The sequence below is a fragment of the Chrysochloris asiatica genome, unplaced genomic scaffold (assembly GCF_000296735.1).
Source record: "Chrysochloris asiatica unplaced genomic scaffold, ChrAsi1.0 scaffold00157, whole genome shotgun sequence".
Classification (NCBI taxonomy): domain Eukaryota; kingdom Metazoa; phylum Chordata; class Mammalia; order Afrosoricida; family Chrysochloridae; genus Chrysochloris; species Chrysochloris asiatica.
The window spans coordinates 5,358,176-5,384,048 of NW_006408675.1; the positions used below are offsets into that span (position 1 = coordinate 5,358,176).

General features: G+C 40.0%; 1 protein-coding gene across 1 annotated transcript in view; it reads left to right on the forward strand.

The window, feature by feature from the left end:
• The window catches only part of CD180 (CD180 molecule), a 32,305-nt gene extending 27,813 nt beyond the window's left edge, over window positions 1–4,492 (forward strand). The window contains exon 3 of the mRNA XM_006870974.1: window positions 2,764–4,492. Coding sequence (XP_006871036.1) covers window positions 2,764–4,492 — 1,729 coding nt within the window. The remainder of the gene's footprint in view (window positions 1–2,763) is intronic.
• Window positions 4,493–25,873: the final 21,381 nt, after the last annotated feature.

Below are 25,873 nucleotides of genomic sequence, written 5' to 3' on the forward strand. Positions count from 1 at the left end.
TAATTCTGGGATTCACATTTAGGTCTTTAATCCATGCTGAGTTGGTTTTTTATAAGGCATGAGGTAAAAGTCTTGTTTCAATCTTTTGCATCTCGATTTCCAGTTCTGCCAGCACCATCTGTTGAAGACACTATGTCTTCCCTACTCAATTTACTTTGGCCCTTTGTCAAGAGCAGTTGGCTATATGTGGATGGTTTAATTTCTGGATTCTTGATTCTGTTCCATTGATCTATGTAGTTTTTATTGTACCAGTGCCAGGCTGTTTTGACCACTGTAGCCATGTAGTAAATTTTGAAATCAGGGAATGAGAGGCTTCCAACTTTGTTCTTCTTTTTAAGCAGTACTTTGCTTATTCTGGGTCTCTTTCCTTTCCATATAAAGTTTGTAATTGTTTTTCCATCTCTCTAAAGAATGTTATTAGAATTTCTATCGGTGGACATATGATTCTTGGTTGGCAATTTTTGTAATTCAGAGTTTTGTATATGTCTCCCCATTGCCATTTTGCCTGCATGGTTTCTGCTGAAAAATCGGACCTTAATCTTAGTGCTTTTCCTTTGTAGATAACATTTCCTTTTTCCCAAGCTGCTTTCAAGATTCTTTCCTTGCCTTTGATTACAGAGAGTTTGATTATGATATATCTTGGTGATTTTCTTTTGGGTATCCTGCTTGGGGTTCATTCCTCTTCTCAAAGTTTATCTTCTTATCTTTCGTAGTAGGGAAATTTTCTTTCAGCAGCTCTTTGACTATCTTTTCTATGCTTTTCTTTGTCTTTTGGTGTTCTCGAATTCCAATTACCCAAAAGTTTTTCCTCTTCATGTTATCTCCCATAAGTCTTAGGCTTTCTTCAGATTTTTTCATTTTTTTTTCTGTTTGTTCCTCTAGATTACTACTATTGAGAAATTTATCTTCAAGCTCACTAACTCAGGCTTCCATTTATTAAAATCTCCTGCTTTGCCCTTTCAATGTATTGTCCATTTTTAATATCTTAGTATTAATCTTCTGGATTTCTGTTTGTAGCTTTTATATTGTCTCCAATTCTTTATCTATTTTGCTTGGTTGTTAATTTAGTATTTTTCTGAATTCTTTCTTATTTTCCTCGGCCTTTCTGTCAATCATTTGGCGGTACCTAGATATTATTCTCCTGAATTTTTTTCAGTTTGTTTCAGTGGCTTTTTTGTCTTCAAAACCATTTCTAGCTCTGCCTCTTGGTCATTTGTTTGAGCCACTGTGTCTTGTTTGTCATTTGAACTGAAATGTCAGTTTTTGAGACATTGTGGTGGTGCTTTTGAGACATTGTGGTGATGTTGTATATGTATTAAGTTGAAAATTGTATATTGGTTTTTCTTAGGCACTCACCAACTGCCTCCTAATGGGTATGATCAGGAGATGAGATGATACACCATTCTCTGTTAGCACAGTTCAGTTCAGGGTGGATTTAGCTGATGTTGGTTGTGGATAGCAACTGGTATTGGCTCTTGCCCAATTGATGGGATTTTAGGGTGTACTGCCATGACTGGGCTGTAGAGTCGCAGTTGCCATCTCCTGTTGGGTGAGGCAAGAAAAGAAAACATGCAAGAGAGAAGGAAACAAACAAACAAACCAGCAAAACAAAGAAAATAGTAAAGAAAAAGAAAACCAGGCAATGACTGTCTCTCTACAATAAGCAATATGCCTGTGCACCACCTAGTGGCCTCTTGCCTTTACAGTCACCTGAGAAAGTTCAAAATGACCTTGCTGCACCTGTCCAGCCTGCACAAATCACCAGTCTCTTTTCTTTTTCCTCTCTTTCTCTCCCCTATGTGTCTGTTCAGCCACTTTTTCTAGTCATACCTAATCCAGGGCTGGCCAGGGTCATCTTTGCAGATTTGGAGCAGGGCCCAGGCAACGGAGGTTATTATGGATAGCTCCTGTCTCCTTCAAGGAGACTCACAAACCTGCAGCTCCAATTGAGGGAGAGTCCCTAGGGGGGTATATGCAGGCAGAGAACAGCCTTGTCTCTGGTGGAAATGTGGGGAATAAGAGAAAAAAAATCACGCCTTTGGCTCTGCAAGTCACAGGTAGGTTTCTGCAACATGAATATGTTTTCTTCTATCTGAAGTCATTCACAAATGCTCAAGATGGCTTTGGTAGGTCTGATTGGCAACCACAGCTCAGGAGTCATTCACACTCCCCCTTGTTTGTATTTTTTGTTTGGGTTTTTTTTGTTTGTTTGTTTTGTTTGTTTTTTTTGCTGCAGCTGCTCAGTTCTTTCTCCTAGTAAATATTCAATCCATTTCTTTATCTCTGCATCTGAAACTCAAAGTTCTAGCATTACCCTCTTCATCTGTTTCATTTCATTTTCCATATCTTTGGTGTAGAGGGTCTGTATAGCCTGACATCTTTCCCCACCCTAACTCAAGATTCCTTATATATTATTTATCTCATGTGATATTTAAGCTAGTAAATAATTTTTAGTTTTGCCTACAATCAAACTATTGTTTCCTCTATTACAGACACAAATGTCTTAGTATTCTGTCAAAAGAGATGAAATATCTGAAAATAATTCCAAACTGAAGCTATTCATTGATAATATAACTGGGGCCACCTGTGGGTAATAAAGAGTGATTTTTTATGCTTGACTTTGAATAATACTGTGTATGTGTACTATTTTTACTAAATGCATAGGGTAACTTCATCATCATGTCATTGTGGCATAGGTCATTATGAAAATTTGTATTTTCATTATTCTAATTTGTTGTTGTTTAATATGATTATCTTTTTAAGGTGTCAGATTAATTGGTTACATGAAGACACGTTTCAAAGTCATCATCAACTGAACACCATTATTTTGACAGGAAATCCTCTGATATTCATGGCAGAAACATCACTTAATGGCCCCAAGTTTTTGAAGCATCTCTTCTTCATCCAAACAGGAATTTCCAATCTTGAGTTTATCCCAGTGCACAATCTGGAAAACTTGGAAAGTTTGTATCTTGGAAGCAATCACTTTACCTCTATTGAACTCCCAACAAGCTTCCCATCACAGAATCTGAAAGTCCTGGATTTTCAGAATAATGCCATACACTACCTCACTAAAAACAACCTGGACTCTCTGAAGAAGGCCACAAATCTAAGCCTTAACCTCATTGGAAATGACATTAAAGGTATTGAACCAGGAGCTTTCCATTTGAAAAGCTTCCAAACTTTGAACTTCGGAGGGACTTTTAATTTGTCTGTTATATTCAAAGGTCTCCAGAACTCAACTATTCAGTCTCTCTGGCTTGGGACCTTTGAAGACCTAGAGGACCAAGACATTACTTCAGCCATGCTTCAGGGACTGTGTAATATGTCTGTTGAGAGTATCAACCTACAGAATCACTATTTCTCTGACATCTCACCTGCCTCCTTTGAGTGCCTCACCCAACTTCAGGAATTGGATCTGACAGCAACTCACTTGCAAGATCTACCTTCTGGGATTGAGGGGATGAATTCACTTAAGAAATTAGTTCTCAATGTAAATAAATTTCACCAGTTGTGTCAAATAAATGCTGCCAATTTCCCCTCTCTTACACACCTCTACATAAAAGGCAACAAGAACAAACTCGACCTTGGTGCTGGCTGTTTAGAAAGACTAGAAAATCTTCAGAACCTTGATTTAAGTCACAGTTACATTGAGGATTCTGACTGCTGCAATCTTCAATTCAGAAACTTATCTCACTTGCGATACCTGAACCTGAGCTACAATAAGCCCCTTGGACTCCAGAGCCAGGCTTTTAGAGAAAGTCCTCGACTTGAACTCCTGGATCTGGCGGTTACCCATTTGCGTGTTAGCGTTCCACAAAGTCCCTTCCAGAATCTCCATTTCCTGCAGATTCTCAATCTGTCTTATTGTCTCCTTGACACTAGCAATCCGCATCTTCTAGCAGGTCTGCCTGATCTCCGGCTTCTGAATTTACAGGGAAATCACTTTAAAGATGGGAATATCCCAAAGACCAACCTACTTCAGACAGTAGGCAGCTTGGAGATTTTAATTTTAGCATACTGTAACCTCCTCTCCATAGACCAGCAAGCTTTCCAGGGCCTTGAAAAACTGCTTCATGTAGATTTAAGCTACAACAACCTAACCGGGAACAGCATTAGTGCTCTTCACCATTTTAAGGGGACTTACCTCAATCTGGCTGCCAATAGCATTAGCATCATGCCACTCCATGTTTTACCCACCTTGTCCCAGCAGAGCATCATTAATTTAAATTACAACCCTCTGGACTGCACTTGTTCTAACATTCATTTCTTAAAGTGGTTCAAAGAAAACTTGCAAAAATTCGAGGACTTGGAGGAGATGGTGTGTGCAACTCCCCCGACTTTAAAGGGAGTTAAGTTGTGTGATGTCAAACTGTCCTGCAGAATTACAGCTGTGGGCATTTTCTTTATTGTTGTATTTTTATTCTTGTTTAGCATTCTGTTCATTCTTTCAGTTAAATTCTTTCTTAGATGGAAATACCAACACATTTAGTGCTAAAAGTTTCCAGAAAAGGCAAATAAAGGCATTTCACAAAATGGTTCTACGTGAAGAACTCGTGTCTGTTTTCAATCAGATTTTTCAGACTGGTCCATACGGTTGGGCAAGGATTCACTGGGCTTTTCTGAGCATTTTACTCATATAAGCATCTTCTAATAAGCCTCAATTGCAGGCAAACTGACTGGGGTCAAACCAGGCTGTGTGAGAGAGAGTTCATTTCCTTCCATAAAAGGTGATGGAAATTGAGGGAGGATTTGTGGTCCTGAAAGGCAAGAAGGGTAACACGTCAGGAGGCCCTCTTGCTTCCACTCAGAGAAATGCCTGCCGGCACCCCTCACCCTGTTCCTGAAAGGAGATCATCAACCCCACAAGTTGGCAGTATTGAAGCTATCCCACTCACTGTCTCTGACCCACTATAGAGGCATTGTGCAGGGTTCTGGGTTCTCAGTAATGGAACCACAGGGGAACTTAGTTGGAGACAATGTGTCAATGTTTATTTTCAATGAAAAAAGAAACACACAATGAATTTAAAAGAAAAGGCTGGGAAATTAATCCTACCATCAAACAGAATCCATGAACCTTTTTAATCCTTTGTTGTTTGTCATGAAGTCGAATCTGACTCATGGTGCCCCATGTCTCTACAATGTCCCTGGGGCACAAATAGTTGCAATAAAATAAAATCAAGACACCCCTCCTGTGCAGAGGTTTTTGATTTCTGCCACATTTGCTACACTTATTTCAGAGCCAGGGAAACTCCCATCTGTTGGGTGTTCTTCCTCTTATGTTACAGGTCCTACCTTCCAGGTGGGCTGTGGTTCAAGATGCTTATCTCATGTGGACCCGGGAAGCCTCTTTTCCCTGGGCCTAGGGTCAATGAGATAAGTGGGGCTTGCTTTCCAAGCTGTCCTCAAAAGCCTATTTACCTCAGAGAACATTTGAGACACACATTTACAATAAAAATGGCTAGAAGAATACATCCCTGCACACTAGCTGTTAGCAATGCAAGAATGCTGGCTTAGAGAGAAACCATTTATGTTCAGAGTGGGGTGTCAGTAAAGGTTGTACCAGCAAGAGGGGACAGGACAATTGAATGCAGATAAATAAAGAGGACAGAGAAGGGACAATGCTATGGCTGATTTTCCCAAGATCTGAAGGGTCACACTCATGGAAGAACCCAGCTTCTGAAGTTTGAACTGCTGGACAAGGGAAATTAGACCTCTTGTAGTTGGATGTTGTTGCACTTATAAACCTTGAGTAAGTCTAGAACCAATTTTAGGCTGTTGATGTTAATTCTGTTAAGTCAATTCTAGCTCACAGCAATCTCATGGTGATTTATATTTAGAAATTCTGGTTGAATACCTGAGTAAAATGTGATCAACTTTATTATTCAATCTGAAGTAAATCCTAGGTTGAGGGGCAATGTTGGGAATAACAGAGTGGAAATCTGTTGATGACCAACTCCTATTTAGCTCTTTATCAGAGGAAAGGCAGGAAAGACAAGGAAACAAGCAATGAAGTCAAGGAATCAACCTTCCCTGGAAATATTCTAAGGAACCCTGGAGGTACAGCAGATTAGGATTAAGCATTGGGGTGCTAACCACAAGATTGGTGGTTCAAACAATCTCAGAAAGTATAAAGAGCAGTTCTAATCTGCTTTATAGTGTCTCTCTGAATCAGAATCAATTCAATAGTAATGGGCTTGGTTTTTCAATTTGGTAAATGCTCTACTAGTTTTACCTTCAGTTCCAAGGCATGTACACAAATGAATGGGTACCATATCCCTTCGTGTCCTGGGGGGCCTGTGTCTGGTGAGACAGGAGAGTTGAGCCCTATTCTGCTAATGAAATGAAAGCTAAGCAATTAACATGGAGCAGGTGTGCTACTTATTTTAGCTGCTAGCATGTGAGGATACAAGTGTGTGATAAGGGAGATGCTTTCCTGAGGTGATGGAGAGGGCGTTAATGTGGTAGGCTGTTCAGGACACATTTGAAGGGGATTTTTGGCTGGAAATAGGAAGCAAGCGGGACATATCTCTTTGGCCACCTTTACTACTTTTCTGGGCCTAGGATGGTAGAGCAGTCATCTTAAAGGAAGCAACATGCGTAGCTGCGCCTGGAATCTGCAGTACTTAAGGCCTTTCCTCATTGGGTTTTGGGTCAAAAGTGGACCTAATGTGCATAAATGGTCATAGCTAACTCAGTCAGTGTTTGATAATCTGTAAAGCAGAGAGTGCTTCCTAATTGCTGCTACAGAAAAGGTTCCTTGGTCTGGGGACCCAAAAGTAGCTGGAGTTGAATGAGCTCAGGTAGCTAATACTCCCAAGTTAGAAAGTGCGTGTTCCACGGACCCTACCAACCCACACTGCCAGGAATTACTCAGCTACGAGAATTTAGGCAGGATAGCAGAAAAGAATGTTGGTGTGACACTGTAGGAAAAGAACTGGATTACTTACTAGCCACAAAGTCGGCAATTCAAACCCACCAGTTGTTCTTGGGTCGCTATGGGTTGGAACTGACTTGATGCCACTTAACAACAACAATCTAGACTTCTAACTGCAAGGTCGGTGGTTCGAACCCACCAGTCACATCTCAGAAAGCCTATACAGGGTCACTATGATTTCGAACTGACTCGATGGCACACAACAATCCTAGAACATGACTGGGACATAGTAGGTATTCAGCATATTGTGGTTTAATGATTTCTCCCATTTGTCCTAGTTCTCTGAGCCTTTTAAATAACAACAACAACAACATAAAAACATTGCCATCAAGTTGATTTTTGACTCATAGCAACCCTGTCCTAAAAGGATTCCAAGGCCTCCTGGTGTGGTACTGTAGGATCAGCACTGGACTGGGAACCACAAAGTTGACAGTTCAAACCCACCAGCTGAGCCTCGGAAACCATATAGAGGGTCTCTATGAGTCAAAACTGACTCTATGACACTAACAAGAAGTAGAATTTCAAAGCTGTAATTTTTACAGAAGTAGACCATCAGATCTTTCTTCCACAAAGCAGCTGACTGGTTCAAACTACTGACCTTTTGGTTAGTAGTAGCCAGGCTCTTAACCACTGGCCACAGGACTTTTCCCAGAGCCCTTTGTGTTGTTGTTAAGTGCCATTGTGTGAGTTCTGACTCACAGCGATCCCATATAGGGTTTTCTTGGAGGCAACTGGTGGCTTTGAACTGCTGACTTTGTAGTTAACAGTCTGCTGCTGATCCTACAGTGCCATACTAGGACTCCCCCAGAGCTCTTGTTACTGTTTTTGTTAAGTGCTGTCGAGTCAATGACTCTGTATAGGGTTTCCAAGGAGCTACTGGTGAGTTTGAATGCCAACCTTGAGGTTCAAAGCGACCTTGCAGTCCAGCACATTAGCCCACAGCGCCACACCAGGACTCCATTGTTGTTGTTGTTATGTACTGTGGAGTTGGTTCCGACTCATAGCGACCCTACCCAGAGTTTCCGAGGCTGTAAATCTTTATGGGAGCAGAAAGCCTCATCTTTCTCCAGCGGAACCGCTGGTAGTTTTGAACTGCTGACCTCGAGGCTCGTAGACCGATTCGTAACCACTATGCTACCAGAGCTCCTTTACTAGTTTTTAATTCTGTCCACAGACCCATCTTCACCACCCTCATCTTCCGTATCCACCTTCACTCTTTCCTGGGTCACACTTCTAGGTGTTGAGATTCTGTTGGGCTGGGTTTTGTTCTGGCTTCTCAGCCAACTGATTCCATGTGAAATTCTTTCCTATTCTTTTTTTTTTAATGGTAGAATTCACATATGTAATAATAATTTTCTTTTAGAAGCATCAACATGAGACTGGCCCCTATTGTTGTTGTTGTTAAGTGCCGCTGAGTCAGTTCCGACCCATAGTGACCCTGTATAGGGTTTCTGAGGAGCAGCTGGTGAACTTGAACTCCCGAACTTGCAGTTCAAATGGCTTTGCAGCCTGGACTCCAAGACATCCTAAATGTCTGACTTTTCTAAAGTGCTATTATTGTTGTTGTTTAGCGCTGTCAACTCAGGTCTGACTCATAGCAACCTTGTATAGAATTCCAAGGAATAGCTCTTGGGTTTGAACCACCAACCATGTGGTTAGCAGTCCACTGCTTATCCTACTGAGCCCCACCAAGACTCCTATACCACTGTTATAGTGCTGTTGCTGCTGTTAAGTGCCACTGAACTGGTTCCAACTCATAACAACTCAACCCTGTATAAGGGTTTTGAGGAGTAACTGGTAAGCTTGACACACACACCCCCCACCTTGCAGTTTAAATTGACCTTGTAGTCCAGCGCATTAACCCACAGCACCACACCAGGACTACCATTCCATGATCCCTGATATCAACCACTATCCCTCCCCTCAGTATTCTCCCCCACATCCCAGAGTCCCACAATTCTTTTCAACATCTCATAGAGCTCACGGGCCATCAACGTAATGGCTTACACAGTTGTGGAGGCTGGAAAGTCTCAAATCTGTAGTTTAGACGTCAGACTGGAGGATTCTCTTCACTCACACAGAATCAAACTATTGATTTCACAAAGCTGTTGTTGTTGCTGTTAAGTGCCGTCAAGTCGGTTCCTTCTCAAAGCAACCCTATATAGGGTTTCCAAGGAGCAGCTAGTAAGTTTGAACTGTAGACCTTGTCATTTCAAAATCCCGTGCTGATCCGACAGTGCCACACTAGGAAGACTGCGGAAGCTGCTGGCTCAAGTCCCAAGAACCAGAGGTCAGACAGAGGTGGGCAGCAAAGGAGCACAAAGTCCACTCACATCACCAAAAGGGCTCATTTTTTACCAGCAGGATGGCAAAGTTGACCAAGTCACTCATTATATTTCCAAGTTTTTGCAATCACAATTAGTCTTGTTAGTAATCGCTCACAAGGGAATGACATAATCCATCAGCATCTTCTCCTACCTTTTCTTTCTCAGGCCCATCAGGAAAAAGCCAGATTTTGATGGGAGATACAAAGATATGGCTAGAAGAAACATATTAAATAATTCACTGCTCTGCAACATAAAATTAACTGTTTTTAAATTGAGCAATTCAGAATTCAGTGGCATATATTATAATCAGAGCTCTCTCTCTTCTTAATGATAATTTTATTCATCCATACTCTAAAAATCTTTTCTTACCCACCACCAACTCACTGAGTTCCCTGTGAATACTGACAAATTGAAATTTTTCACTGCCGTCAAGATTTAAGGTGAGATGGGAAATATTCATTGCTAATATATCACCACTTGTGTGGTACTGTAGGGTAAGCACTGGACTGGTAAGCACAAGGTCTGCAGTTCAAACCCACCAGCCTCTCCTCAGAAACTCTGTACAGTCAAAAACTACTTGGTGGCACTTAACAATATGTCATCCCATAGCACACTTACGTGATTGTTGTTAGTTGCTGTTCAGTACACTCAAACTTGGGGTGTACAGCAGAATAAAATGTTGTCCCAACCTCATAGCATCCTCATGATCACTAACATGCTTGATTCCATTTTGTCATCCAAAGCAGGGGTTTATCATTCAGCTCTAAAAATGATTAATCTCTTGTGAACTACACGGTTTTCACTGACTTATTTTCCCAAGTGGATCACCACACCTTTATTCTAGTTGGTCTTAGTCTGGGAGTTGCTTTGAAATTTGTTAACCAGGAGCTACCTTGTTGGTGTTCCAAATACCAGTGGCAGAGTTTGAAGCATCATAGCAACACATAATACAGCAAACCTTCAGATGGATAGTGTCCACACTACCCTTTGTAATATTTAATGTGTACTTTGGAATTCTACCAATTTATTCAATCTGAAACTGATCAAACATGCAATCAAGATGTATTGATAATGACTGGTGATTGGAATGTAAAGATTGGAAACAAAGAGGAAGAAACAGTAGTTGGAAAATATGGCCTCGGTGGTAGAAACATTGCTGGAGATCACATGATAGAATTTTTCAAGACCATTGACTTATTCATTGCAAATACCTTTTTCAAACAACATAAAAGACTGTTTTACACATGGACTTCACTAGATGGAACACACAGAAATCAAAGTGAATATATCTTTAGGAACAGACAATGGAAAACTTCCATATTATCAGCCTAAATAAGGCCAGGGGCAGACTGTGGAATAGAACACCAATTGCTCTTATGCATATTCAGGCTGAACCTGGAGAAGATTAAAACAATTCATGAAAGCAAAAATATACCTTGAGCATATCCTACTTGGTGGATAGGATAATGCAGTGGACTGTATGGTCAGTTTGAACTACAAGGTCAGCATTTCAAACCCACGAGCCACTCCTCAGAACACCCATACATGATCGCTGTGAACAGAACCCACTCCATGGCACTCAATAACAACATTATACCACCTGAATTTAGAGATCATCTCAAGAACAGATTTGATGCATTATATACTAATGACCAAAACCAGAAGAATTATGGGGTGAAATCAAGAACATCTACAGGAAGAAAGCAAAAGACCATCAAAAAGACAAAATGAGAGAAAATATCAAAATAGATATCAGAAAACACTCTGAAGCTTACTCTCCAGCATAGAGATGCTAAAGTAAACAGAGGAATTGAGGAGGTAAAAACGCTGAACAGAAAATTCCAAAGGGCAGCTTGAGAAGACAAATTTAAAGTATTATAATGAAATGTGCACAGCAATGGAATCAGAAAACTAAATGGGAAGAACACACTCAGCATTTCTCATGCTGAAAGTACTGAAGAAACAATTCAAGTCTCTGCTTGCTATGTTGAAGGATTCGATGGACAAAATATTGATGCGGAAAGTAAAAGAAGATGGAAGAAATACAGAGTCACTGTACTGAAAAGAAATGGCTAATGTTCAACTTATTTCAAGAGGTAACATATGACCAAGAGCCAATGGTACTGAAGGAAGAAGTCCAAGGTGGCACTAAAGGCATTCACAAAGAATAAAGTTTGGGAAATTGATGAAATATAAATGGAAAATTTTCAACAAACTGATGCAGCACTGGAGACACACACTCATCTATACCAAGAAATTTTGAAGATAGGTTCGTGGCTAATTGATTGGAAGCGATACCTGTGCCCATTCCAAAGATAGGTGACCCAACAGAATGTGAAAACCATAAAGCATCATCATTAATATCACATGCAAATAAAATTTTGCTCAAGACAATCCAAAAACAGATACAAGCCAGCTTCAGATGAGAATGTGGAATGAGAGATATTATTGATGACATCAGATGGATCTTGGCTAAAAGCAGAGTGTATCAGAAAGATGTTTCCTTGTGCTATATTGCCTATGCAAAGGTTTTTGACTGTGAGGATCATGATGAGCTATGGACAACATTGTGGAGAATGAGTATTCTGGGACGCTTAAATGTGCTCATATACATAAAGATGAAGAGGCAGTTGTTCAAATAGAACAAGGGGACACTGAATGATTTAAAATCAGGAAAGGTATGTGCCATGGTTTATTCTTTCATTAATTATACTTATTCAATCTGTATACTGAACAAATAATCTAAGAAAATGGATTTTATGAGAAATGTGCCATCTGGGTTAGAGAAAGACTCATTAACAACCTGTGAGATACAGATGATAAACCTTTGCTTGCTGAAAGCAAAGAGGACTTAAAATATCACAGCCTTTGGTATGGGTTGCACCTCAGTGTAAAGAAAACAAAAATCCTCACCACTGAACCAATAAATAGCACCATGATAAATGGAGAAAAGATTGAAGTTGTTAAAGACTTCATTTTGCTTGGGTCCACTATCAACACTCATCATTAGGCAAATCTGCTTCACAAGATGTTTCCAAATGTTCAAGAGCAAAAAATGTCAGTTTGAGGACTAAAGTGCACCTGACCCAAGCCATGGTATTTTCAACAGCCTCATATGCAGGTGAAAGTTGGACAGTGAATAAGGAAGACTGTTGAAGAATTGGTGTATTTGAGTTATGGTGTTGGAGAAGAATAGTAAAGTACCATGGACTACCAGTTGTTGTTGTTATGTGCCATGGAGTCAGTTCTGACTAATAGCAACCTGTACAGGGTTTCTGAGGCTATAAATCTTTATGGGAGCAGAAAGCCTCATCTTTCTCCTGCAAAACAGCTGGTAGTTTCAAACTGCTGATCTTAAGGTTTGCAGCCCGATTCGTAACCACTACGCTACCAGAGCTCCTTATGGACTACCAGAGAAACAAACAAATCTGTGTTGAAAGAAGTACAGCCGGAATGCTCTTTTGACACCAAGATGGCGAGACTTTGTGTCTCATACGTTGAATATGTTATCAGGAAGGAGCAGTCCCTGATAAAGGACATCATGCTTGATAAAGTGGAGGGTCAGAAAAAAAGGTGGAGACACACAATGAGATGGATTGGCGCAGTGACAACAGCAATGAGCTCAAATTTAACAACGATGGCTTGACTGGTGCAATGATAACAATTTGGAAATGCAAAACCATTCTTCAGAACATCTCTGATGCAGATTTTACATCACATAAGGAGTCATGGTATGGGCTGCTCATCTCATAATCAGCAGTTCGAATTCACCAACTACATTGGAGGAGAAAAATGAGACGTTCTGTTTCCATAAATAATTATAACCTCAGAAACCCTAAATAGTGTTTCTGTGAGTCGAAACCAACTCAATGGCACACAGCAACAGCAACAAAGACTACAGGGTACCTAGCTTGCTTTCATACATCAGGCATGCTCTCCTTCTATGCAATGCAACTTCCTATTCCATAACTCCACACTGATCTAAGGCTTTGTGACAGCCCCTCTGTTTTAAGCAACTGTAAATTCACCCCCACAGACTCAGAAAGGGAGCTTTTTGATAGCTGCTGTCAATTTTATTGCTTTATCCTGGTTACTGGGATAGAATCAGTAGACATGGTGTGTTTATTGGTTTTATGTATCACATGTTGTTGCTGTTCTGACAAGCTACTCCTATAAAAATGTGCTATTATTGTATGCTGTAGCTCAGTGAACTGACCCAGCATTTCAAAGGGTACTGAAGCAAATAGCATTGAAGTCCATAAAAGCTGACTGGCTTCCATCATAGGGGATGCCCTGCATGAGTTGCAACTCCTAAAATCTGGAAGTAAATTATACCTTTCTGAAGACCAGCAGCCATCACTGCTAACTGAACACTGCACAAACAAAAATACACAGGCATTTTCTGTACGATTTTAAGACAGGAAACTGTCATATCAACCCTACCTCTCTAATTCTCCAACGAGCATAGTTTGCAGTTTACAAAAGTATAAAAGAAGTGGCATTCTTGTGTTATCATTCTCTAATATCACAATAGGATGCAAGAGGGATGTATGCTATTGTATTCTATTTGCCCTGAGTGGTAAAGAGAAAATTAACTTGAATTGTATCAAGAGGAATTCTAGTTAGCACTCACAAATTGGGAGTGGAGAGCCTGGGGATTGGGGTAATATCAATGGCCCTGATCCAATAAGAGCTTGCCTGTCTAACATGGCAGGAGTCAACCTGAAGACTGCCAAGCAATAGGCCAGCTCACTGTGGCTCACAACCTGGAATTTAGCCAAAATTACCTGGGGCGGTACTTGTTAGAATGGATTCCTGAGCCCCATCCCTAGCTATTGGAATTCTGTTAGACTGGGTTTAGCCCTGAACTCTTGGCTCTATGGTTTCATGTAAAATCCTTTCCTAATCTTAATTTTATCAACCAATAGTAGAAGCATATGTTCAGGTTGAATGAGTCAAATGAGCTGAAGAACTGGTCTATGTCCCATGAGATAGGGGGATTCTTTACAAAAGTCGAGTGCCTCATTTTTCTTGGAACAGCAGATGGGTGTAAATCATCAACCTTTCAGTTAACAGCTAAGTGCTTAACCACTATACCACCAGGCTTCTAATATAGAAAAAAAAAAAAAACATAGCTAGAGTCACTGTGCCAATCCATCTCACTGTGGGTCGCCACCTTTTTTTCTGACCCTCCACTTTATCAAGCATGATGTCCTTTATCAGGGACTGCTCCCTCCTAAATAACATATTCAATGTATGAGAGACAAAGTCTCGCCATCTTGATGTCTAAAGAGCATTCTGGCTGTACTTCTTTCAACACAGATTGGTTTGTTCCTCTGTTAGTGTATAGTACTTTAATATTCTTCTCCAACACCAACACTCAAATACACTAATTCTTCAACAATATTCCTTATTTGATGTCCAACTTTCACATGCATATGAGTCCTAAAGAAACCCTAGTAACGTAGTGGGTTATGCATTTGGCAGCTAAGCACAAGGTCAGCAGTTCGAAACTACCAGCCGCTCCACAGATGAAAGATGAGGCTTTCTGCTCCCCTAAAGATTTTCAGCCTTGGAAACCCTATATAAGGTTGCCATTAGTTAGAAACCATTCCACAGCACACAACAAAAGAGCCCTCAATCCAAGGATGAAAGAGTCTAGCCATCACTGCCAAAGGAACTCTGATGAAGTAACGGGTTAACTATTGGGCTGCTAACTGAAAAGTTAGCAGTTAAAACCCACCTACAGTTCCACAGGAAAAAGATGAGGCTGTCTGCTTCTGTAAAGATTTATAGTCTTGGAAATGCTAAGGAGAAGTTCTACTATGTCCTCCAAGGTCCTTATGACTTGGAATATCCTCAATGGCATTGGGTTTGCTTTGGTTTATGTCATCACTGCCAGGCAACGTGATTCTGTTTCTGAAACTACACTACCTTGCCTGCTCCTACCCCATCCTCAGCTATTTATAATTTGAAATCATCGAAAATAGTGTGCCTCGAGCAAAATAATTAATCTAAAGATTATATTTTAAAACTGTTATTGCTCATGGAAGATTAAGCAATGATGAATGCTTAATTAAGAACTGAATGTCCTCCTTCCCATCTCCCCATATTCAGTTAATATTCTCTAAGCACTTTACTTCTTCAGTTCGTTCAGCTTGAATGTGCTCTTCCCCTTTGGTTTTCTAACTCCAGGTCTTTGCACATTTCATTATAACATTTGACTGTCTTCTCAAGTTCTCCTTTGAAATTTTCTGTTCAGTTCTTTGACTTCCTCATTTCTTCCATTCACTTGAGAGCAATCTTCAGATTCTCTTTTGACATAATTTTTGGACTTTTCTTTCCTTCTCCTGCCTTTTTAGTGATCTTTTGTATTTTTTCTGTATGATGCTCTTGATAGCCTCCCATAGCTTCTCTGGTCTTCAGTCATTAGTGTCTAATGAATCAAAGCTTTTCTTGAGATGGTCTCTAAATTCAGGTGGGATATATTCAAGGTCATATTTTAACTCTCCAGAACTTGTTCTAATTATCTTCAGCTTTAGCCTGAACTTGCACAATGAGCACAGTCTGACCCTGACCTTGTTTTGACTGATGATATGGAGCTTTTCCATGTCTCCTTACACAGCTGTAGTCAGTTTGATGGCTGTGTATTCAATCTGGTGATATCCATGTGCATGGTGGTGGTGGTTGTTTGCCATGGAGTTGGTTCTGACTCATAGTGACCCTGCACAGAGTTTCTGAGAACAGAAAGCCTCATCTTTCCCTCACAGAACAGTTAGTAGTTTCAAACTGCTGACTTAGAGGGTAGCATCCCAACTTGTAACCGCTATGCTACCAGAGCTCCTGTCCATGTGTATGTTGTTGTTGTTATATGTCGTGGAATTGGTTCCTACTCATAGCAACCCTGTACAGGGGTTCCGAGTTTATAAATCTTTACAGGAGCAGAAAGCTTCATCTTTTTCCCGAAGAACAGCTGGTAGTTTCGAACTGCAGACCTTGAGGTTTGCAGCCCGATTCATAACCACTACACTACCAGAGCTCCTTGTCCATGTGTATAGTCAACTTTTATGTTGTTTTAAAAAGGTATTTGCAATGAATAAGTCATCAGTCCTGTAAAATGCTATCATGTGATCTCCAGCATAATTTCTATCACCAAGCCCATATTTTCCAACTACTGATCCTTCCTATTTGTTTCCAACCTTCGCATTCCAATCACAAGTAGTTATCAATACATCTTGACTACATGTTTGATCAATTTCAGACTGAAATTCTACCAACTTGGTAGAATTATTCAATTTAATCATCACTGGCTTTAGTGGTTGGTGTATAAATTTGAATAAAACTAGTACTAACTGGTCTTCCTTGTTATTGTTGCTAAGTGCCACGGAATCGGTTCCAACTCATAGAGACCCTATACAGGGTTTCCCAGGCTTTAAATTTTTGTGGGAGTAGGAAACCTCACAGTTCTCTCAGGATCTTTCTTGTATGCTTTGTATTGTACTTCAAAATAGATCTTGAAAGGTTCTTTTTGACAATGAATGTGATGCCATTCCTCTTCAATTTGTCATTCCTGGCACAGTTAACCATTATGATTGTCTAATATGAAATGACCAGTATCACTCCATTTCAGTTTATTAATCATCTTACAATAATGATCTTTATGTGTTCCATTTCATTTATAAAGCTTCCAATATTCCTAGATTCATACTTCATACACTTAATGTTCTGATTATTAATGGGTGTTTGCAGTTGTTTCTCCTCATTTTGAATGGTGTCCCTTCAGCAAATGAAGGTCACAAAAGCCTTACTCCATTTGTATCAACACAGTCAACTCTATTTTGAGTAGGCAGTTCTTCCCTAGTCGTATTTTGAGTGACTTCCCACCTGAGGGGCTTGTCTTCCAACACTACAGCTGACAAAATTTCTGGTGGTATTCATGTTTTCATGTTCTAGTGCTACATCTGACAGTGTTCGGCTGCTATTCATAAGGTCTTCTGTGGCTAAACATTCAGGAGAAGTCAGCCTCTCCTTCTTCCTAGTCTACTTTAGTCTGGCAGTTCCAGTGCAACCTGTTCATTATGGGTGACTCTTGTGGCATTTAAAATACCAGCGGCATAACTTCCAACATCACAGCAACATGCAAGCCACCACAGTACAACAAACATTATGATAAGAGAAGAAAATATATGAAGTTATTTAAGACTTCATTTTGCTTGGTTCCACTAACAATATTCATGGAAGCAGCAGCCAAGAAATCAAATGACGTATAACATTAGGCAGATCTGCCGCACAAGACCTCTTTAAAGTGTTCAAGAGCAAAGATACCAGTTTGAGGACTAAGGTGTAGCTGACGCAAGCCACGGTATCCTCAGTAGACTCATATGCATGTAAATGTTGAACAAGGAATAAGGATGTCAATAGAAGAATTGATACATTTGAGTTATAGTATTGGAGAAGAATATTGAAAGTACCCTGGACTGCCAGAAGAACAAACAAATATATACTGGAAGAAGTACAGCCAGAATGCTCCTAAGAAGTCAGCATGATTAGACTTTATCTCTCATACTTCAGACATGGGAGGGTACGTAGAAAATTATTTGCAATCTGGCTGCAGAATTTATTTTAATCAATCTTCAGAAAAGACAAATACATCATTTTTGACATAATCTCCTTGCTTTTCAATATATTTTATCTACCTGTCAACCAGCTTTCATATCCCATTATTTTAAAATGTTTTAGGCAGAGCTGAGAGTCACAAATGCACTATTATCTTCACTTGTCCATCTGTCAACAAGCTTTCATATTCTCTTATTAAAAAAATGTTTTAAGCTGAGCTATGAGCCACAAACGCACCGCTGTCTTCACTTCTTCATGAGAGGTGAACCTTTGTTTCAAAGGTCTGCTTTCAGGGGACAAAACAGGTGAAAGTCTGATGGAGCAAAATCAGGATTATAGAGATGCTTTAACACCTCAAAGTTTTTTGCAGAATGTCAACAGTGTGGGCAGAGGTGTGTGGATGTGCATTGCCAAACAAGATCACAAGGCCTTGGATTGTAGTACTCTGCATTTAATGTGAAGTTTAGGTGTCAGTTCTTCAGTGAGCATATCACTGTAATGAGCACTGTTTATTGTTGAATCTTTTTCCTAATAGTGTTCCAGTATGGACCCTTCAGAGTACCAGAAAAGTGAGCATCCATTTTCCAGCTGATGGCTGACATTTGAACTTTTTCTTGGTCGGCAATTGGGGATGTTTCCATTTTATACGCTGTTGTTATTCTCAGGCTCGTAGTTATGAATCCATGTCTCATCACTAGTAGCAATATTTTTTTTTAAAGAAACTTTTACTTTCTTTCTAGTATCAGTCCCAATTTTGTTTGCAGATGTCCAAATGCTTCTGTTTATGCTCTTCTGTGAGTTGTTTCTGTACCCATCTCACACAAACTTTTCGAAACCCACGTGTACCATGGATTATTTCATAGGTAGAGTTATGACTGATTTGCCATATAATTGACTGTCACTCGTCTGTTCAACAGAATCATTTCACATGCATCCTCAGTGTTGTCATCAGCTGTGGGTGTGGATGGGAGATTTAATATAACCAGAGTGCAGATCATTTTTTACTTATCCTTGTATTATCAGGAGGATCCAGTCCCTGGAGAAGGGCATCATGGTTGATAAAGTGGAGGGTCAGCAAAAAAAGAGGAAGAACCCCAACGTGATGGATTGGAGTGACGTTGACAATGGACTCAGGTGGAACAACCATTGTGAGAATGATGCACAACCAGGCAGTTTTTCATGCCAGAAATAACTCAACAACACCTAACAACAGAAACAAATACTTTACAACTTAAGACATTGTGCTAGACTCTGCAAAGGCATGCTAAGGACAGATGTCTCCCAGAGCATCTTCCTCCTCCTCCCTTCATGTTGGTTCATAGACTTTCTAGAGGGTCTAGCTTTCCCTTTGTTGTTGTTAAGTGCATGTGAGTCCATCTCAACTCATAGCAATCATGTATAGGTTTTCCAAGCCTGAAAAATCTTTTCAGGAGCAGAAAGCTTCCCAGCAGAATGACTGCTGGGTTTGAATCACTGAGTTTGTGCTTCACAGTCCAGTGCTTACTGTAGGGATGATCTGTGTGGGATAAATGAACATTATGAGCATGTCATTTTATTAGCTATCAAAGAAGCACAAGTTAAATGAGATATCAATTTGTATCTGTTAGATTAGTAAAAAGAAAAGTAAGCTGGATGGCTCAGTGTGGGTGGTATGTGGGTTACCTGCACTGTTTATAGGGATGTTAATTGATACAGCCATTCTAGTAGCATCTGGCTGTAATCAATTAAAGATTGTTGTTGTTAAGTGCCATCGAGTTGATTCAGATCCTGTATAGGTTTCCAAGGAGCAGCTGGTGAGCTTGAACTGCCAACCTTGAGTTTAAAAGAAACTTTTCAGTCCAGTGTATTAGCCCATAGAGCCACACCAGGATTTATATGACCCATAAATTCTGCTCTAAGGACATATCACAAGGAAATTTCACATGTCCACAGCAGCACTAAACATGGAGGTGGAGGTTCAAAGCAATTTGAGTGCATAATTATGAGAGTTGTTGTTGTTGTGTGCCGTGGAGTCAGTTCTGATGCATAGCGACCCTGTACAGGGTTTCCGAGGCTGTAAATCTTTGCGGGAGCAGAAAGCCTCATCTTTCTCCAGCAGAACAGCTGGTAGTTTCAAACTGCCGACCTTGAGGTTAGAAGCCTGATTTGTAACCACTACACAACCAGAGCTCCTTATTATGAGAGTAACTAGGTAAAATTGGGAATATGCATACCACAGGAAGTTGTTTTTTTTTTTTTTTTTGTTTTTTTAATGTAATACTGTTTTATTTAACTTCAAAGACATTTCAGCATTCTAAACATACAAAAGACATAACAGAACATTGCAAAGTATTTAGGTACAGAATATTCTTGAAATTCCATTGATGCAGTGGCTCTTCACTTTGCTGACAACGAAGAGTTTGACATTTGTCCAAAAACAAACATTTGTGAAACTACTGCATTTTAAAAAACACAAAACAAAAACAAATACTTCTCAGGCCAGCTGACCCCCTTTTTTTCCACAGCTAAGAATGGCAGCAGATGTTACGGTCACACTATATACAAAAATGAGACAATCTGAAGCTAAATGGATGGCCAGTGCATGCCAACAGGTCAGCTTCACAGTGCATGCCCTGAGCTCCGACCCCTCCAAAGGGCTCTCCCCACAGCCCCAGCCAAGCATGGACCAAGAGTTTTTCCCAGTTGTTCTGTTCTTTTTACAGACTATAGATATGTACAGTTGAGAACTCCGGATTTCTAGCCAATAACCATTTAGTTAACACCACCTTACAAATTAAACAAACAAACAAAAAGAAAATGCCAGAAACAGCTTTAAATACCTTGTCACACCAACAGCAAAGTGCACAGAGCGAGGAGAGCACGAAAGTGCCTTTTCATTTGAAAAATGCTTGGGAATATATACAGCTTTGATACAGGCTCAGGGTGCTCTGGACACCCAGGGCCACTTCATGTAAACCACTGGCAAGGTCTAGATCACTTTGAGAGACTACAGTATGATCATGGCCCAGTTTTGTAATGAAACCTAATGAGGGCAACGGACAGACCTCAGAGAGACGCGTCAGTCACGACGCTCCCTTCCCTACTGGAAGGTATTCACAAGGAGACAAACAGTTTTATTCATCCTCACCTTCCTCCTCCTCTTCTCCCTCCTCTTCATCTTCTTCCTCCACCTTTAGCGGGACACTTTGCACTTGTTAGATGCAAGGGATTAGATACAGCCATGTTGTTGTTATTGTTATTAAGTGCCATCGAGTCAGTTCCAACTCAAAGTGACCCTGTATATAGGGTTTCCAAATATTGGCTCATGAGCTTGAGCCCCTGACATTGAAGTCTAGTGCTTCATCCGACAGTGCCACACCATAACTTCAGCACCATAGTGAAGTAAAAAAGAGCTCTGGTAGTGCAGTGGTTAAGCACTTGGCTACTAACTGACAAGTCTGAGATTCAAAGCCACCAGCATACTCTATGGGAGGACAATGCTGCAGTCGACTTCTGTAACAATTTTAGCCTTAGAAACCTTATGGGGCAAGTCCACTTGATCAGAGAGGGTCACTATGAGTTTTAATGACACGATAACTGGTTTTTATAGCAAAGTAGTTCAACTACTTCCAAATCTTTAGTCACTGAAAACCTTATGAATAGCAGAGAAACACCGTCAGATATAGTACTGGAAATTGAGCCCCTCAGCTTGGAAGGCACTCAAAATGCAACTGGGGAAGAGATGCCTCCTTAAAGTAGAGTTGACCATGATGACATGAATGGAGTAAAACCCATGGGGAGTTCATTTGCTGATACGGCACAACTCAAAATGATGAGAAACAGCTGTAAATATCCATTAATAATTAGAACATGGAATGTACAAAGTATGAATCTAGGAAAATTAGAAATTGTCAACAATTAAATGGAACACATAAACATCAATATCTTAGGCATTAGTGAGCTGAAATGGACTGGTATTGGCCATTTTGAATCTGACAACCACCTGGTTTACTCTGCAAGGAATGACAAATTGAAGAAGAATGGTGTTGCATTCATCGTCAAAAAGAACATATCCAGATCAGTAATGAGGTACAATGCTGTATGTGATAGAATAATATCCATGCCCCTACAGGGAACCCCAGTTAATACCACTATTATTCAAATTTATGCACCAACCACTAAAGCCAGTGAGGATGAAGTAGAAGAATTCTACCATCTGCTTCAATCTGAAATTGATCAAACATGCAATCAAGATGTACTGATCGTTACTGGTGATTGGAATGCAAAGGTTGGAAACAAAGAGGAAGGAAGGATAAGTAGCTGGAAAATATGGCCTTGGTGAAGAAATGATGTTGGGGAATGCATGATGATGTTGTTGTTAGGTGCTATTGAGTTGGTACCAACTCATAGCAAACTTATGTACAAAAGAATGAAACACTGCCCGGTCCTGGGCCAACCTCACAATTGTTGCCATGCTTGAGCCCATTGATGCTGCTACTTTGCCAATATATCTCGCTGGGGGTCTTCCTTTATCTTTCTGGTACTCCACCTTACCAAACTTGGTATCCTTCTCCAGTGACTGGTCTCTCCTGACAACATGTCCAAACTATGAGAGATGAAGTTTGGACATCCTGGCCTTCAAGAAGCACTCTGGCTGCACTTCTTCCAACACAGATCTTTTGGTTCTTTTGACAGCCCAAGGCACTTTCAATATTCTCCTCTAACACCACACTCAAAAACATTAATTCATCTACGGTCTTCCTTATTCACTGTCCAACTTTTGCATGTATATGAGATGATGGAAAATACCATGGCTTGGGCCAGATGCACCTTAGTCCTCAAGCTGATGTCTTTGCTTTTTAACACTTTATAAAGGTCTTGTGCAGCAGATTTGCCCATTGCAGTACATCATTTGATTTTTTTAACTGCTGTTTCCATGAGTGTTGTTAGTTGATCCAAGAAGAATGAAGCCCTTGACAACTTCAATCTTTTCTCCATTGATAAGAATGTTGTTTATTGGTCCAGTGGTGAGGATTTTTATCTTATTCACATTGAGATGCAATCCATACCAAAGGCTGTGCTCTTTGATCTTCATCAGTAAATATATTAAATCGTCTTCACTTTCAGCATATCATTTTCTGCATATCACAGGTTGTTAATGAGTCTTCCTCCAATACTGATGTCACATTTTTCTTCATAGAACCCAGATCTCAGATTATTTGCTCAGCATACAGTTGAATAAGTATGGTGAAAGAATACAACCCTGTCACACACCTTTCCTAATTTTAAACCATTCAGTGTTCCCATGTTCTGTTCGAACAACTGCCTCTTGGTCCATGTATAGATTCCTCATGAGCACAATTAAGTGTTCCAGAATACTCATACTTTACAATGGTGTCCGTAGCTTGTAATGTTCCACACAATTGAAATGTAAAATCAATGATTTGTTCATTTCAAGTATCTTCTTTAGACAGCATAAGAGACAATTATACACATGGACCTCAACAGATGGAATACACAGAAATCAAATGGACTACATCTGTGGAAAGAAATGATGGAAAAGCTCTATATCATCAGTCAAAACAAGGTCAGGGGCAGATTGTGAAACAGATCATCAATAGCCCATATGCAAATTCAAACTGAAGATGAAGAAAGTAAAAACAAGTCCATAAGAGTCAAATACAACCTTGAATATACCCAATTGAATTTAGAGATCATCTAAAGAATAGATTTGATACATTAGGCGCTAAATACAGAAGACCAGAATAGTTGTGGGATGACATCAAGACCATCATACATGAAGAAAGCAAAAAGTCATTAAGAAGAAAGGAAAGAAGGAAAAGAACAAAATGGATGTCAGAAGAGACACTAAAACTTGCTCTCCAGTGTAGAGATGCTAAAGCAAATGGAAGAAATAAGGAAGTACAAGAGCTGAACAGAAAATTTCAAAGGTCAGCTCAAGAAGACAAAGTCAAATCTTACAACAAAATGTGCAAAGATCTGGAGTCAGAAAACCAAAAAGGAAGAACACACTCAGTAGTATTTCTCAAGCTGGGGGTAACTGAAGAAAAAATTCAAGTCTTGACTTTCATTGTCGAAGAAGTCAATGGGAAAATTATTGAATGATGTAGAGAGCATCAAAAGAAGATGGAAGGAATACACAGAGTCACTGTACCAAAAGGAAATGGTTGATGTTCAACCGTTTCAAGAGCTAGCATGTGATCAAGAGCCAATGACACTGAAGGAAGAAGTCCAAGGTGCATTGAATGAATTGGCAAAGAACAAGGCTCCAGGAATTGATGGATTAAAAATTGAAATCTTACAAGAAAGTGAGGTGGCATAGGAGGCACTCACTCATCTATTCCAAGAAATTTGGAAGACAACTATCTAGTCGATTGATTGGAAGAGATCCGTATTTGTGCCCATTCCAAAGAGAGGGGACCCAACAGAATGTGGAAATAATCAGATAATATCTTTGATATCTCATGCGAGTAAAGTTTTACTAATGGTAATACAAAAATGGCTGCAAGCATACTTTGACAGAGAACTTCCAGAGGTTCAATCCAGATTCAGAAGAGGCCATGGGATGAGGGATATCATTGCTGATGTCTGATGGATCTTGTTTGAAAGCAGAGAATATCAGAAAGATGTTTACCTGTGTTTTATTGACTACACAAAGGCTTTCGATTGTGTGGATCATGACAAGCTATAAACTACCATGTGAAGTATGAGTATTCCGGGACACTTAATTGTGCTCATGAGGAATATGTACATGGACCAAGAGGCAGTTGTTCGAACAGAACATGAAAACACTCAATGGTTTAAAATTAAGAAAGGTGTGCGACAAGGTTGTATTCTTTTACCATACTTATTCAACCTGTATGCTGAGCAAATAATCTGAGAAGCTGGCTTATATGAAAAAAAACAAAAAAACAACATGGCATCAGGATTGGAGGAAGACTCATTAACAACCTGCGATATGCAGATGGTACAACCTTGCTTGCTGAAAGTGAAGAAGACTTAAAATATTTACTCATGAAGATCAAAGAGCACAGCCTTCAGTATGGATTGCATCTCAATGTAAATAAAACAAAAATCGTCACCACTGGACCAAAAAACAACATTCTTATCAGTAGAAAAAAGATTGAAGTTGTCAAGGACTTCATTCTTCTTGGATCAACTATCAACACTCATGGAAGCAGCATTCAAGAAATCAGACGACGTATTGCATTAGGCAAATCTGCTGCACAAGACCCTTTTAAAGTGTTGAAGAGCAAGGATATCAGCTTGAGGACTAAGGTGCGCCTGACCCAAGCCGTGGTATTTTCAGTAACATCATATGTATGCAAAAGCTAGACAGTTAATAAGGAAGACCGTAAAAGAATTGATGTTTTTGAGTTATGGTGTTGGAGGAGAATATTCAAAGTGCCATGGGCTTCCAAAAGAACCAACAGATCTGTGTTAGAAGAAGTACAGCCAGGTCAGTATGGCCAAACTTCGTATCTCATACTTCAGACATATTGTCAGGAGGGAGCAGTCACTGGAGAAGGATGTCATGTTTGGTAAGGTAGAGGATCAGAGAAAAAGAGGAAGACCCACAGCGAGAGGTATTGACAAAGTGGCAGCATCAATGGGCTCAAGTGTGGCCACGATTGTGAGGTTGGCCCAGGACCAGGCAGTGTTTCATTCTGTTGTACATAGTGTCACCGTGAGTTGGTAACAACGTGGTGGTACCTAAGAACAACAACAATAAACAAGAACTGATGCATTTTAATTACGGTGTTGGTGAAGAATAATGAATATACCAAGAATAAATGAATTTGTCTTTTAAGAAGTACAGCCAGAATGCTTCTTGGAAGCAAAGATGGTGTGATAGTTAAGGTTTTGTGGCAACTTGTCTGGGTCTGAATTCTCAGTGGTTTGGCAGTTAGACATAGTAATCTTCTATGATGAGATCTGATATAATGTAATCACCATATGAACTGATATGACCAGCCCTGACTTGATATAATTA